We start from the raw sequence: 14664 nt of genomic DNA, 5'->3' as shown, positions 1-14664 counted from the left end.
TAAAATCTTAAAAAACATTAAAAAGTAACCAGAGAAATGAAGTGCAAATGATATGTTTATTATAAATAAAAATTATATAACACAAATTATTTTATAGTTAAAACATAATAGAGTAAAACTACGGTAACTCTTATTGTTTTATAAGTATTAGTAATAGTCTTAATCATTAAATCTTGTTAAACTTAACATTAAATAATATATAACTTTTTTTGTATTTTTGTAATCTTATGTATATATGTTGTATTGGTTTACTATGTACTTCATATCTATATTTAGTTTTTCTGCAAGATGCTTAATGAATACTTAATTTTACAACAATACTTTAATCAATTAAACTATTATAAACTATTTACTTTTAATACAGATTTAATTTTCTTTTGTGGACAACTGGCGCGAATTATTAACTATATTAAAATCCGTAAACTCTATTACCAATTTTAAATATAAATAATAAATATTTTTTGTTGTCATAAAAGAAAACTTTTCTTATTAAACACAAATCACAAAACTAGTGAGAAATACAAGTAATTAGTAGCATTTGTTCCTTTAAGATAAATAAAATGAGTATACAAATCTAACATTAAATCCCTGTAAATAAATGCATTTTACGGCTTGTAAAAAAGTTATTTTTTATTTTAACTAGTAAAGCACGACGATCATCAACTTTGTATTTCACGGCAAAAATAACATAAGATTGCTGAAACAGAGAACAAAATCTTATATAAAAATTTTCTATAAGTTTGCAAAGATTAAATAAAATATAATATATGGTTATAAGGACAAACAAAATATCATTTTATAAATATATAATAGGTTACATTTAAAAACTCAAAAAAATTGTTAAATTACAAGAAACACTACTTAGAAGTATAGAATACTTCTAAGAATCTATAAAAACATTTACCGCACGATGTCTGTCCTTCAGCATTTGTAAGAACTTTTCATCGGTAACCTGAAAATATTTTATGCTGTTATCATTGAATGTGATGTGCTTGCGCATTGTATAAAAACACATAATATTACATATTAATGTTAATATATCGAAAACACTTTAAGATATTATTTAACTACAAAATATCTCTACCACATTTACGTATATAAATATATGACATGTAGAAAAATCGAAATGTGTGTGTAGGTGTTTATATATATAAAATGAGATAAAGTAAATCGTATATATTGATAAAGCAAATGATTATATATAGTACTTTCTATACGTACCATCGACAGGCCTTCGTCTGAATATATGTTGTTAATAATACAGTTCATTAGTGCACTTATGTTAATGTCGCTATCACAAGTAACAATGAAAATTAATATGTAAAATTTATTTGTTTACGTATTAAGTATATATTATAATACAACGTTGTATATGCGGCAAATGAATTTCATATGCAGTCTATATAGAACGTAACTACATTATGTAAATATGCAAAAGTTTATACATACAAAAAAGTGGTTTACCTTTTTATGTAACGTATGTGTTCTAGTACAGACGTTAGCGACGCAAGAGTTTTTGAATGCCTTGCATAAATATTAAAAAGAAAAGAAACTCTATCACTTTTCTTTAAATCTACCCTACGTTCATAAGATGGTAGAAAAGTAGTAGCAAAAAATTTGAAAGATGAGAAAATATTTCTGCGAAGTCTAGAACAAGGTAAGAATTTAAACATTTCTTCTACTTTTGACTGCGTTTCATACATGGTTTTTAATGTATACCATGTAAAAGAGGTTTCATATGTGGAATTTTCTACGATTAAGCTCTGGCAAAATATCCATTTCTGCCAACTTTGCAAAAATCTGCAAAGAAACAATATATATACTTTTACTCAAAGAAAAGAAAGAGAAGGAAATGAAGAAATCACTAGACGCGATAATGTTGTTTTTTTGTACCTACAACAAGAGCAACAACAACAACAAAAATACTAATAGTAACAATACTAAGAACAATGTAAAATTTATGTGATAAGGGTATATAAACGTAAAACAACATAACTACAATCAGGTAATTATATTATTACTATTAGTTTGCTATTAAGTCAATAACATACCTGTTTCGTGCTGGATTGAGTATATGCCACTTTAATTCAGCCATGATAATATCTTTGCACTTTATGCTATCGAGAATACATGCCCATTTTAAAACTTCGTAATATAACTGATTATTGACATTATTTTCGGAAGAAGGTGTATGCGACGAAGCTTCTAGAAATTTATTCACTACATCCAAAATTTGCTCCTAATAAATCAAAGTATATGAAATTGTTTTATTATGTAACTCTTACACTTAAGTTTAGTTAAACAATGTTTATAATATATTTAAGTAAAAATAAAGTTTTAAATTAATTATTTTTGATATTTAATACATTTCATATTTCAATGTTTTTATCAAACGTTTATGTACACATGTAAATGTTTCTTCTTCTTTATCTGAAACTTATACATGTTTGAAAACGTCAGATATGTAATAAGTAATATTTACTATTTGTTTAATGTATCACATGTTTTTTTACAACATAGTTTTGGACAGTTATCAACAAACAATTCATCTGATAAATATAATTTATCTTTTTATTTTGTGTTTCTTTTTGATTTGGATTTTTATGTTGAAGACAACTTGTTTATTTATAAGTTAGTATACAAAATTGTTTGTGTGATGATTGCAAAAGTACAAATTAATGTAATGAAGTTCCGTAGACTATATTATAAGTATAATGTAAGAAACTCAGTTATCATTTTTATTATATCTTGTTTTAGCATCTAAATTTTTTAGTAATTTAGTAGTATTTACCTTGATGTATGCGCTTTCGGGAAACGGAAAAATTTTTGATAAGTACTCGAAAGCAGTAAATATAGGATACCAAGCTATGTAGGAATTTTTCACGTGAAATACACTGTTTGCAATATCAAAAAATATGTCTAAATTTTCATAAATATTTAAAACAGAATTTTCATTATAATCTGGATTTTGTACTAAAAAATAAAAAGCATCGTCGAGAATTTGGGCTAATGACACGTCAGATAAAATCTTAGACGTTTTACGTTTCAAGAAGAGAGCAATTATCTTCCAAGATTTACGATCGTAGTTGACGCGATATCCTACAACAATTAAGTGTTAGTAAGAGTGACAAAAGAAAACAGTGAGAATACTAGAAAGACAAAAAAAAAAAAAGTAAAACAATAAAACTAAAAACAGTAAATATAGACATTGACGGAAAGTTCAAAGGTACTATGTAAGAGCAAAAGACAAAATTAAATAATCCATGTGTGTAAAAATATTACCAGGTACATCGATAAAAATGATAGAATCATCTTCTTCAATATTCGGAACTATAATATTGTTTTCGTTTGGTTGTAAGTACGATTGATATTTTGTATTACACTGTGGTATTGTTATATAGGTCACAGGTATCCACCACGTGCTTACACAAGATTTTTCTTTATTACTTAGAAAACAGTCTTTAATCAATATTTCAAGAGTCCGTGTATTGTTGTGACGGTTTACTTGTACTATAGGATAACCAACGTGTATCCAAGAAGTAATCACAGTTGTTAAAATGTTTATCAACCACTTATTTCTGTGTATAAGCATCTCTGATAATAGTTTCCTCCATAAAGTATCGACATTTGACTGTATGTTGTATGTATCACTTGATGTACTACTAACCAGAGAGTATTACAAGAAATATATTAATGTCAGTTGAAAAAAGTACAAAAGAAATAGTAATTTTGTCTCGTTATGACAATACCATATAGTAAATTACACGAATAAACATTTTGCACAAAATCTTCTAATAATCTATATACTCACGTGGTATGATAGAAGGTAATAATTTCTTCAAACATAGAGTTGTATAGAATATGGTTGTCAGTGATCATGTAAAATATACTGATTGCTGCAATCAAAGTTTGTTTGTATGTGTAAGTTATGATGTTGTAAGTAAACACACACAAAACTATGAGTACTTATAAATCTATGTAGGATAAAGCTAATTTACAAACTTCACATAAGAAACTAGGACCAAAGTGATGTAGTACGACTTTCTATTGAGATAATTATATATATTTATGACTATGAATGCATTTAAAGAAAATGAAGCTACTTTATACACAATTGACTTAAAAAGGAAATATACTACTTTTATGTACATATATTAAATAAAGATGTTTATACTATTTCTGTTGTTTATCTTTTATTTATTTATAATAGTTTTTTTTAGTAGTACTTTCATTACGGAAAAAACGTTCAACTATTGACCGTAACGTACGAAATCATGTTCAACTTGACCGTTAACGCTCTAAATTAAACATATAACGCTGAATATTGAAAATTTACGTTAAGTTGAACGTGATTTTGTACGTTACGGTCAATAGGTGAACGTTTTTTCTGTAAGAGATTCTTTACGGTCTATGTGATTTAACACATGCATACAAAATAGTGACAAACTAATCACAAAACTTTTTTTGTATTATTTATTGTAATTTATAGTTTACCGAGATACAATTAAAAACGGATTTATATTATTTTTTGTCTGTGTGTGTGTAAAAGTAACAAAAAAAGCACATGACAGTTAGCATTTGTTTAGGTTAAAATGTTTGGTATTACTTTTTTGTCACACACATAGTTTTAATTAGTATAAAACAAGAACTCTAGACGTTCAGGAAATCTCAACATAGTCATGTGATATCTAATAAATGTCGAATTGATGTTTTGTGTGAAATACATAAGGTTGATTTATATTTAACACTTACAACTAAGAATAATAAGAAAATAACAAAAACAAATGTAACATAGTTTTATAGAATTCTTTCTTCTCGAAGTAAAATTACTAAAAGTTTTAAATACAGATATTTTGAAATGCAATTCTAATTTTTTTAAAAACTACAGTTTAGATGTTTAATTTGCATCACAAATATATGATCTACTTTTTATGTTGTATCGTAATAAAAGAAATATCTAAAACATGTAAACAAAACACTGAAAAAATGAAACATGTACATTCATGTGTAACTACATAAAATTGTAGATACTAATTGTGATATTTAAATAATTATAATACTAACTGTGACATTATAGGAAGTGGAACAACATATTATAATTTTGTAAGTTTGTATATTACAAAAATGCAAAACATTATAATAAAAAATACTACTTTTCTCAAAATATGAATCAAAAATTTTTTTTAATTATAACGAATCATCGTTGACGTTATAAAAATTACATTTAAACACCAAACTGAACATAAACGTTTTCGTTTATCGAATTAATAATAAAGAAGAAGAGTTTTCGGGCTCTGAGTCTTTAAACTAAGAAATGAAATGAAAATCGGTTATTAGAGGATGTTTTGCAGGATGTTTTGCAGAAATATGTTTTTATATTGTATATATATACAATATAAAAAATTAATACAATTATATACAATATAAAATATTCATATATATACGTATTTAAAATAAAATTTCAAATTTTGAATGAAATTTGACTTTAAATAGGTATATATACGCATACATATTTATATTTATAAAAGCATATTTCTGCTCAACATTTTGCAAAACGGCTCTAATAACCAAATTTTATTTTATTTCTTAGGTTTTGTTTACGCTTCGAAGGTTATGCATATCTAATCTTTTAAAAATATAAATCAATCATATTTGAATATACTTTTCTTTACTACTTATTATTGAGATATACCTATAAAGGTTTAGATATAAATATACAGAAGTGTTAGAGCAGTAGCATTTTCGAAGAGTATAACGCAGTAACAATAAGCCGATTAGTTTGTTTCCCGTTAAATGCAAGTAAAATTTATTAAAATAGAAAAAGCATTAAGAATGAGTTAAACATGTGTATACTTTATCGATTATAGGATGTTTTAAAAAAACTGTAAAATTACATATTTTAAGAATAACACTGCTCAAGGTTCTAAAAATATCGATAAACATAACGGAAATAATATTGGCGGACATATTACTGTACATTTACAAACCGTTAAATTACTAAACTTTTCCTTATTATTTGTAATTGTCTTACCATGTTTGCGCCACAATTTAATAAAAATCGAGCTTGGAGATGTAAATGAATTTTCTACAACTGGAAAATCATATGTAATACCTGCTTCTGTAAAATCAAGAATTTCCCGTCGTGTTTGGACCACCATCAAATTCAGTAAAGATATCGCGTTAATCTATAAAAATTTTTATACTTATACAACTAATAGTATCATACATTCTTCTTATCAAATATATAAAATACCTTCTTGTAAGTTAGAAGTGTATTGGAATATGGTAATGTATGAAGTATTTGATCAATAATATAAATTCCGTAAAATGTTGAAAAACCTTCTATAAACCAAGAATCAGAGTGTTTCAATGTAAGTAACCAAGCATTGAACATTTCTTGTATTACATTACGTGCTATCAAACATGTTACTTCTTTTCTTCGTGTAAGTGAATCTAATTCTTTATCGTATGTAATGTCAGCTTCACTAAAAAAAGTTTGTTCTTACTGCAAACAATTTATTCTTGATACAGCAGTTAATAAATTTTTTTTATTGTTTTGAGTTATGTATCTTACTTGAAGAGAATAAGATTTGTAGTTATTAAAGTTTCGTAATGGCTAGAATTTATAGGAAGTATTTCATAAAACATACGTGACCATAATACATCTCCCCACTTGTTTTTCATATGATACCCCATATTTTCAATAACAGATATTGCATATATCAAGCTACTTTTCACATGTGGTTTACTTGAGAAATAATAATCTTCCGAAGATACGACTACTACTGCTACTAAATGAGTAGACATTACTGTAGGTGTAGAAGGAAAGTATGTACAGGACATATTTCCTTCAAGACTTCTATTACCAGGCATATGTGACAAAGCAATTTCATCGTTGTTGTGATAAATGCGAATACTAAATGTGGCCTTAATTGCTGGGTTTTTCCAATACGGAAATATCCATTCAGCGGGGATACGCGTCAAAATTAAATATCTGTGTAGTGAAAATCGTGAGTGCTAAAGATAAATTGTTTCAGTACTTGTCAAAATATTTATAAATCATAGTGCAACAAAACAAAAGTAATACTAAATAATGTTTCAAGTTAGTATGCACTTACTTCGTTTCTTCAGATTTCTGTTCATGTGATGAAACAGTAGCAACTTTGTCTAAAATACAATGATATACCGCATTTATCCAGTATATTCCGGGTTGTAGATATGTTATTCGGGCTGGTAAGTTCCAAAGTATGCGATTCACTTGAAAAACTCTAATGAGTAAAATGTTGGATTGATCTTTCGTAAAAAATGACACCGACGTTGGCCAAAACACAAAAGTAAGATTATCACGTCTTAATATATTATTACTAAAAAAATTAATTTTCGGTGCATCACAATAACGTCCGAAATTTAATTTTATAGGTGACTGTACACAGCTAACGTTTATTTTGACGCGAGTCTCAACGTTAAGAGAGTTATTTTGTATTAGCGGAAAAATCTTCATTTCATAGGATATCGGTTTTATGCATTGCACTTCTTCAGATAAAGTCTCATCCGTGGAAAAAGCAATTCCGGTTAGAAATATTAACCACAAAGTACCACAGAATGGAAGCATCTGCGTAATGTGCATCTACAAAAGTAAGTTAGTTGTTAAACAAGAAATATGCAGATAAAATGGCAACACCAGATTTAAATTGTATAGAATAAATGGTTGCGTTTAGCAAAACAAGCTACTCTGTAGTAATCAAATATAATTGGCTCTTTTAGAACTAAGTTCTCAACGTCGAATAATGACAAGACAACAACGTAACGTTTGTTTTGCTAAACGCGATCATAAATTGCTTTTACAAATATTATTGCCACCTACAGATGGGTATGACCGTTATTATCAATATGTTTATCACCATGGTACGATGTCTTTATGTTTCTCGCTTGCACATACACGTATACACATACATTCACATATTTATCATGGGTTCATTTAATTACTATATAGAAGAACAATTGAAGAAAAACGAGTCCAAAGTTTGTGAAACGTTTATGACAAAATATTATTTCAACGAACAAAGCTATATTCTACAATAAAGTGTTCACATTTGTTAAGCGCGTTTTATTAATATAATATGTCACACATTGCAAATTACACCAGTGCAAAGAAGAATTTAAAATGTAGTAATATTCATGTAATCGTAATGTACAGAGTAAAGTGACAAATAATATGAGTCGTATAATAAATAAGAAAATCGAGTAGATATATAATTTTTCTATATAAAAAACAAAAAACGGATTTCATATTTTGGTAGCGTGTAATGAAAGATAGAAGGTACATTTGACAACAAATATTAATATTTAACAAATAATGTACAAGGTTCTGTTGACTTACCATATTTAAGACAATAATCCCATCAATTAAAATATGAAAATTGAAACACAAGAATTCTCATTATACACGGTCACAAAAAGATGTCGAAAGATATCTGCGATCGTGCCTGTTTGAAAGATATTCGATAACTACAGGACAGTCGTTTCCGTGAAGTAATAAATATACATCGCGATGAAAACATCTGTATTGTGAAAAACATCTTACTTAGAGTGTATGTCATGTAGATACATATTGAGGCATTGCCGTATTAAGAAAGGTGCGAAGAAAGCGGTACGCTTCGATCGCTTTTGTAACAAAGATTCAATGAAGCAATTTAAAACCGCAGTTTTAATTCTTAGAGTTCGATCGTTGTTTAATACAAAAATCTCATGTATTGTTACTTTTCCAACTTGCGTAGTAGACACAAAATGTTTTTTTTTAACAGTTCGTCGTTTCTTGTGTATCAAAAATTACTAGAGGCGTTCATGTAGAATGAAAAACTTGCTTTGTCTTTGTTTGCTTATGAGTAATGCGCTTTGTTTTTCTCCGAAATACTTATGTAGCACACAAACGTACGAGACGTTTACACTGTTGTATTTACAGTTTGTAACACAGACAACTGTGCAAATACTTACCTACATAATTTACGATCAAATTAGTACTTTGTTTGTATTTGTATAAAAAATTATTTGGTTAAAAAAAAGTAAAACGGAAAAAAGTAATAATTTTTACAAGAGTAAAACAATTATTTGGTAGTTACTTAATTTATTATCAAAGTAATCTTCTACAAAATAAGGAAAAAAGACTGCACCGGTAGCTGTCTTTTCTTACTACGTTACTGTATAAAGGTAGGTTTTGTAGTTCGGCGATATTCTGTTCCATAGAAATGCCGCGTTTTAAAAATCGCGATATACGAAGCTCGCAGAAGAGCGCATAGTGAAGAAACGGAAGTACTTAGTCTTCATTACAATATGTAAATTGCGTTCAATTGAATTTGCGGTCTACGAAAGTTATCTCTACTAATAGAAATATGAGTAATGATAAAAATACAACTTTTATAATGTAAATTTTCACTGTTTAATATGCAAAACGTTCATATTCGAAATGTTTTATTTGAGATAATCAATTCAATAGTTGTTTTTTTTGAAACAACTACATTGAATAAACTATAAACAAATTGTTAAACTACTTAAAAGTGATTGCATCACAGACTCAAAGAAGATTACATTTGTACTGTCTACGATTGAAAGTGATTGTTGCTTCGTAAGTGTTTCATACATCTATTTTTATGGATACGTAATGTTGAAAGCAGCAATTGCGAGTATGTCGGAAAAAAGTTTCATGGGTTGGCTGTTCTCAGGTTTTTCTGGGACATATACTTAAATCAGAGCAAAAAGTCGCCTGCAAACTACACTAAGTTCAATGAAAAATGTAAAGTGAAACGGACAAAAACTTGTTGGTTTTTCGCATATCTCGTATCAGAAAGCCATCTTACTTTACAGCCATTGGATGTTAGCGAGTATCCCGCCAATTTAACACAAACCATTATCGTCACTTTGCAATCATTGCTTTTCATATGCAAATACCGATTTTTTTTTGCTGAACTCAGAAAAGATGCCACATACACAAAGACAAATCAAATAGACGAATACAGTGATTAGGGTTTCTTATCACTTTCGCTTTTGATTGATACTTTGATGTAAATCTGTAGAGGTAGCTGCGGTAAAGAAGAGCGCTATATCTGCGCTTTTGCATTTCGCTCTATGTTTATTGCATAGTAGATTTGATACAAAGATAGAATGACGCAATAATTTTGATAGCTCGTCTGTCGATAAAGTCTTAACGTATTGTAGTTGTAAGAAAATATCTATTATTTTTTAAAGTGCGAGTGCGCGCGCATCTATTGTACTGCATGTTACATCACGTTTCAATAGGTTCATTAAGAAAGATATATGTGGAGTTTTAGAATCTTCTGTAGTATTATAAAAATGTTTATGAGTCTAAATAAGTAAAACAATAGATAACAATTACGACAAATGACATTTTTTGTACATTCCGAGAAGTTTTCATAGAGAAAGTTTATAACAACAAATATTATTATGAGAATAAAATTACTGTAACTTTGTACTTTTAAAATAGACGATAAAGGTAGCAAGCAATAAAGTTTCGTTTGTGGTAACACATTTATTTTTAGAGTATTTGTAGTAGAGCAAAAAAAAAGGATCATAATATATTACATATAAACATGTTCACATATAAACTTGGTAGAAAATAGTGCACATTGGTAAAACCTTAAGAAACATTAAAAAGTAACCAGAGATATGAAGTGCAAATGTTAGTTTTATTATAAATAAAAATTATATAACAAAAATTATCTTATAGGTTAAACATAATAGAGTAAAACTACCGTAACTTTTATTGTTGTATAAGTATTAGTAATAGTCTTACTCAATAAATCTTGTTAAACTTAACATTAAATAATATATAACTTGTTTTGTATTTTTGTAATCTTATGTATATATGTTGTATTGTTTTACTATGTACTTAATATATATTTATGTTTTGTGCAAGACGCTTAATAAATACTTTACTTTACAACAATACTTTAATTAAATAAACTATTATAAATTATTTACTTTTGTGGACAACTTGCGCGAATTATTAACTATATTAAAATCCGTAAACTGTATTACCGATTTTGAATATGAGTTATAAATAGTTATTGTTGTCATAAAAGAAAACTTTTCTTATTAAACACAATTTACATAAGTATTAAGAAGTACAAGTAATTGATAGCATTTGGTTCTTTAAGATAAATAAAACGAGTATACAAGTCTAACATTAAATCTCTGTAAATAAATTTACATTTTACGGTTTGGAAAAAAGGTTTTTTTTAGTTTAACAAGTAAAGCACGACGATCATCAACTTTGTATTTCACGGCGAAAATAACAGAAGATGGCTGAAACAGATTACAAAATCTTATATATTAATTTTGTATATGGTTGCAGAGATTAAATAAAAAAAATATGTGGTAATGTTTATCAGAACAAACAAAATATCAATTTATAAATATATATAAATTTCAACGTGACAGACAGTTGGAACTAAATAAACGGGTGTTGTTGTGCGAATATGTGATAGTAATATTATTCATTTTTTGATGTATATAAATAACGTTTTGACCTTCGGCTTAGGTCTTTATCAAATTAGATATGTGCTGTTTAACAAAACTTCGTACAAAACAATAATTATAAGTAAGATGTTAGAACAAGTCGTATCGCAAACATGAGCTGTGCATGACAGTCATGCATCACAACAACACGTGTGTATTTAGTTCCAACTGCTGTCACGTTGAAATTTACATATTTTTGGAACTATTTGTCCTTTCTCTGAATTATAAATATATAATAGTTTACATTTAAAAACACAAAAAATTCGTTAACCTACAAGAAACACTGCTTATAGAATACTTCAAATAGTCTATAAAAACATTTACCGCACAATGTCTGTCTTTCAGCATTTGTAAGAACTTTCCATTGGTAACCTGAAAATATTTTGTGCTGTTAGCATTGAATGTGATGTGCTTGCGCATTGTATAAAACCACATAATATTACATATTAATGTTAGTATATCAAAAACGCTTTAAGATATATTACAAAACTACAAAATATCTCTACCACACTTACGTTAATAAATATATGATATGTATAAAAATTAAAATGTGTGTGTAGTTTTTTATATATATAAAATGAAATAAAGTAAATCATATATATTGATAAAGCTAATGACTATATATAGTACTTCCTATACATACCATCGACAGGCCTTCGTCTGAATATATGTTGTTAATAATACAGTTCATTAGTGCACCTATGTTAATGTTGCTATCACAAGTAATAATGACAATTAATATGTAAAATTTATTTGTTTATACGTATTAAGTATATATTATAATACCACATCGTATATGCAAATTCGATTGCATATGCAGTCTATATAGAACGTAACTACATTATGTAAATATGCAAAAGTCTATACATACAAAAAAATGGTTTACCTTTCTATGTAACGTATTTCTTCTAGTATAGACGTCAGCGACGCAAGAGTTTTTGAATGCTTCGCATAAATAGTAAAAACAAAAGAAACTCTATCACTTTTCTTTAAATCTACACTACGTTCAGAAGATGGTAGAAAAGAAGTAGCAAAGGATTTGAAAGATAAGAAAATATTGCTGCGAAGTCGAGAACAAGGTAAAAATTTAAACATTTCTTCTTCTTTTGACTGCGTTTCATACATGGTTTTTAATGTATACCATGTAGAAGAGTTTTCATACGTGGAATTTTCAACCATTAAACTCTGGCAAAATATCCATTTCTGCCAACTTNGCAAAAATCTGCAAAGAAACAATGTATATACCTTTANTCAAAGAANAGAGAGAAAAGAAAATATCAAAATCTCTAGTAACAATAAANTTTTTTTTGTAACAACAATAAANGCAACAACAACAACAAAAATATTAATAGTAACAATAAGAAGAACAATGAAAAATTTNTGTGATAATCGTATATAAACGTAAAACAACATAACTACAATNAGGTAACGTCTTTAATAGTATTATTTTGNTAGTAAGTCAATAACGTACCTGTTTCGTACAGGATTTTGAATATGCCACGTTAATTCAGCCATNACAANATCTTTGCANTTTATGCTATCGAGAATACATGCCCATTTTAAAACTTCGTAATATAACTGATTAGTGACATTATTTTCGGAAGAAGGTGTATGCNACGAATCCTCAAGAAACTTGTTCACTACATACAGAATTTTAAACTAAAAATTCAAGATATATAAGTTCGTTTTATGATATACTTTTTTTACACGTAAGTTAATTTAACAAATGTTTAAAATATATTTACGAGAAAATAAAGTTTTAAAGTTATTTTTTATATTTAATACATTTCATATTTCAATGTTTTTATCAAACGCTTATGTACATGTAAATGTTTCTACTTCTTTATCTGAAACTTATACATGTTTGAAAACGACAGATATCTAATAAGTAATATTTACTATTTGTTTACTGTATCACAGGTGTTTTTACAACATATTTTTGAACATTTATCAACAAACAAGTCAGTTAATAAATATTATTTATCTTTTTATTAAGTGTTTCTTTTTTATTTGGATTTTTATGTTGAAAACAACTTGTTTATTTATAAGTTAGTATACAAAATTTTTTGTGTATTGATTGCAAAAGTACAAACTAATGTAATGAAGTTCCGTAGACTATATTATAAGTATAATGTAAGAAACTCAGTTATTATTATTATTGCATCTTTTTTAGCATTTAATTGATATATTAATTTAGTATTAATTACCTTGATGTATGCACTTTCTGGAAACGGAAACATCTTTGAGAAGTACTTGAAAGCAGTAAATATAGGATACCAAGCTATGTAGGAATTTTTCACCTGAAATACACTGTATGCAATATCAAAAAATATGTCTAGATTTTCATAAGTATTTGAAACAGAATTTTCATTATAATCTGTATTTTGTACTAAAAAATAAAAAGCATCGTCGAAAATTTGAGCTAATGTGACGTCAGATAAATTCAACATATTAAATGGTGTAGTTTTCAAGAAGATAGCAATATTCTCCCAAGATCTACGATCGTAGTTGACGCGATATCCTACAACAATTAAGTGTTAGTAAGAGTGACAAAAGAAAACAGTGAGAATACTAGAAAGACAAAGAAAGAGAAATAAAAGAATAAAACTAAAAACAGTAAATATAATACATTGACGGAAATTTCAAAAGTACTATGTAAGAGCAAAAGACGAAACTAAATAATCCATGTGTGTAAAAATATTACCAGGTACATCTATAAAAATTGCAGAATCATCTTCTTCAATATTCGGAACTATAATATTGTTTCCGTCTGGTTGTAAGTACGATTGATATTTGATATTAGACTGTCGTATTGTTGTATAGGTCACAGGTATCCACCACGTGCTTACACAAGATTTTTCTATATTACTTAGAAAACAGTCTCTAATCAATATTTCAAGAATCCGTGTATTGTTGTGTCGGTTTACTTGTACTAGAGGATAACCAACGTGTGTCCAAGAAGTTATCACAGTCGTTAAAGTTTTTAGGAAAGACGTATTTTTTTGCGTAGGCATCTCAGATAGTAGTTTGCTCCATAAAATATCAAAATTTAATTGTGTAGTATAAGTATCACGTGATAAACTAATAACAAACAAAAGTAGTATAAAAAGTACACTCATGTTAGTTAATAAA

General features: G+C 27.4%; 2 protein-coding genes across 4 annotated transcripts; both read right to left on the bottom strand.

Moving 5' to 3' along the window:
• Positions 1–481: 481 nt before the first annotated feature.
• LOC109860755 (aminopeptidase N-like) lies at positions 482–8472 on the bottom strand. Of its 3 annotated transcripts, none has more exons than XM_020440033.1 (13): positions 8381–8472; positions 7119–7627; positions 6575–6994; positions 6254–6485; positions 6032–6185; positions 3812–3896; positions 3283–3662; positions 2792–3099; positions 2052–2239; positions 1465–1800; positions 1222–1291; positions 905–952; positions 482–697 (listed from the first exon to the last, which is right to left on the bottom strand). In XM_020440033.1, exons 1-13 carry the CDS (start codon positions 8381–8383, stop codon positions 581–583), a joined length of 2850 nt encoding a protein of 949 aa, XP_020295622.1. In that variant the 5' UTR covers positions 8384–8472; the 3' UTR covers positions 482–580. The 3 variants fall into 3 exon arrangements, with proteins under 3 accessions (XP_020295622.1, XP_020295623.1, XP_020295624.1); XM_020440034.1 differs by having other exon boundaries at positions 3283–3659; XM_020440035.1 differs by lacking the exons at positions 482–697; positions 905–952; positions 1222–1291 and having other exon boundaries at positions 1580–1647; positions 1720–1800.
• Positions 8473–11170: 2698 nt separating this feature from the next.
• Positions 11171–14607, bottom strand: LOC109860760 (aminopeptidase N-like). Its single transcript, XM_020440041.1, has 7 exons — positions 14237–14607; positions 13740–14053; positions 13004–13191; positions 12419–12754; positions 12176–12245; positions 11857–11904; positions 11171–11319 (listed from the first exon to the last, which is right to left on the bottom strand). The coding sequence occupies exons 1-7, from the start codon at positions 14544–14546 to the stop codon at positions 11221–11223; spliced, it is 1365 nt and encodes a 454-aa protein (XP_020295630.1). The 5' UTR covers positions 14547–14607; the 3' UTR covers positions 11171–11220.
• Between the last annotated feature and the right edge of the window lie 57 nt (positions 14608–14664).

This window comes from Pseudomyrmex gracilis, unplaced genomic scaffold, assembly GCF_002006095.1.
Source record: "Pseudomyrmex gracilis isolate BER0280 unplaced genomic scaffold, ASM200609v1 scaffold_464, whole genome shotgun sequence".
NCBI lineage: Eukaryota > Metazoa > Arthropoda > Insecta > Hymenoptera > Formicidae > Pseudomyrmex > Pseudomyrmex gracilis.
The sequence above is the reverse complement of the archived record's forward strand: the minus strand, read 5'-3'. Positions and strand labels throughout refer to the sequence as shown.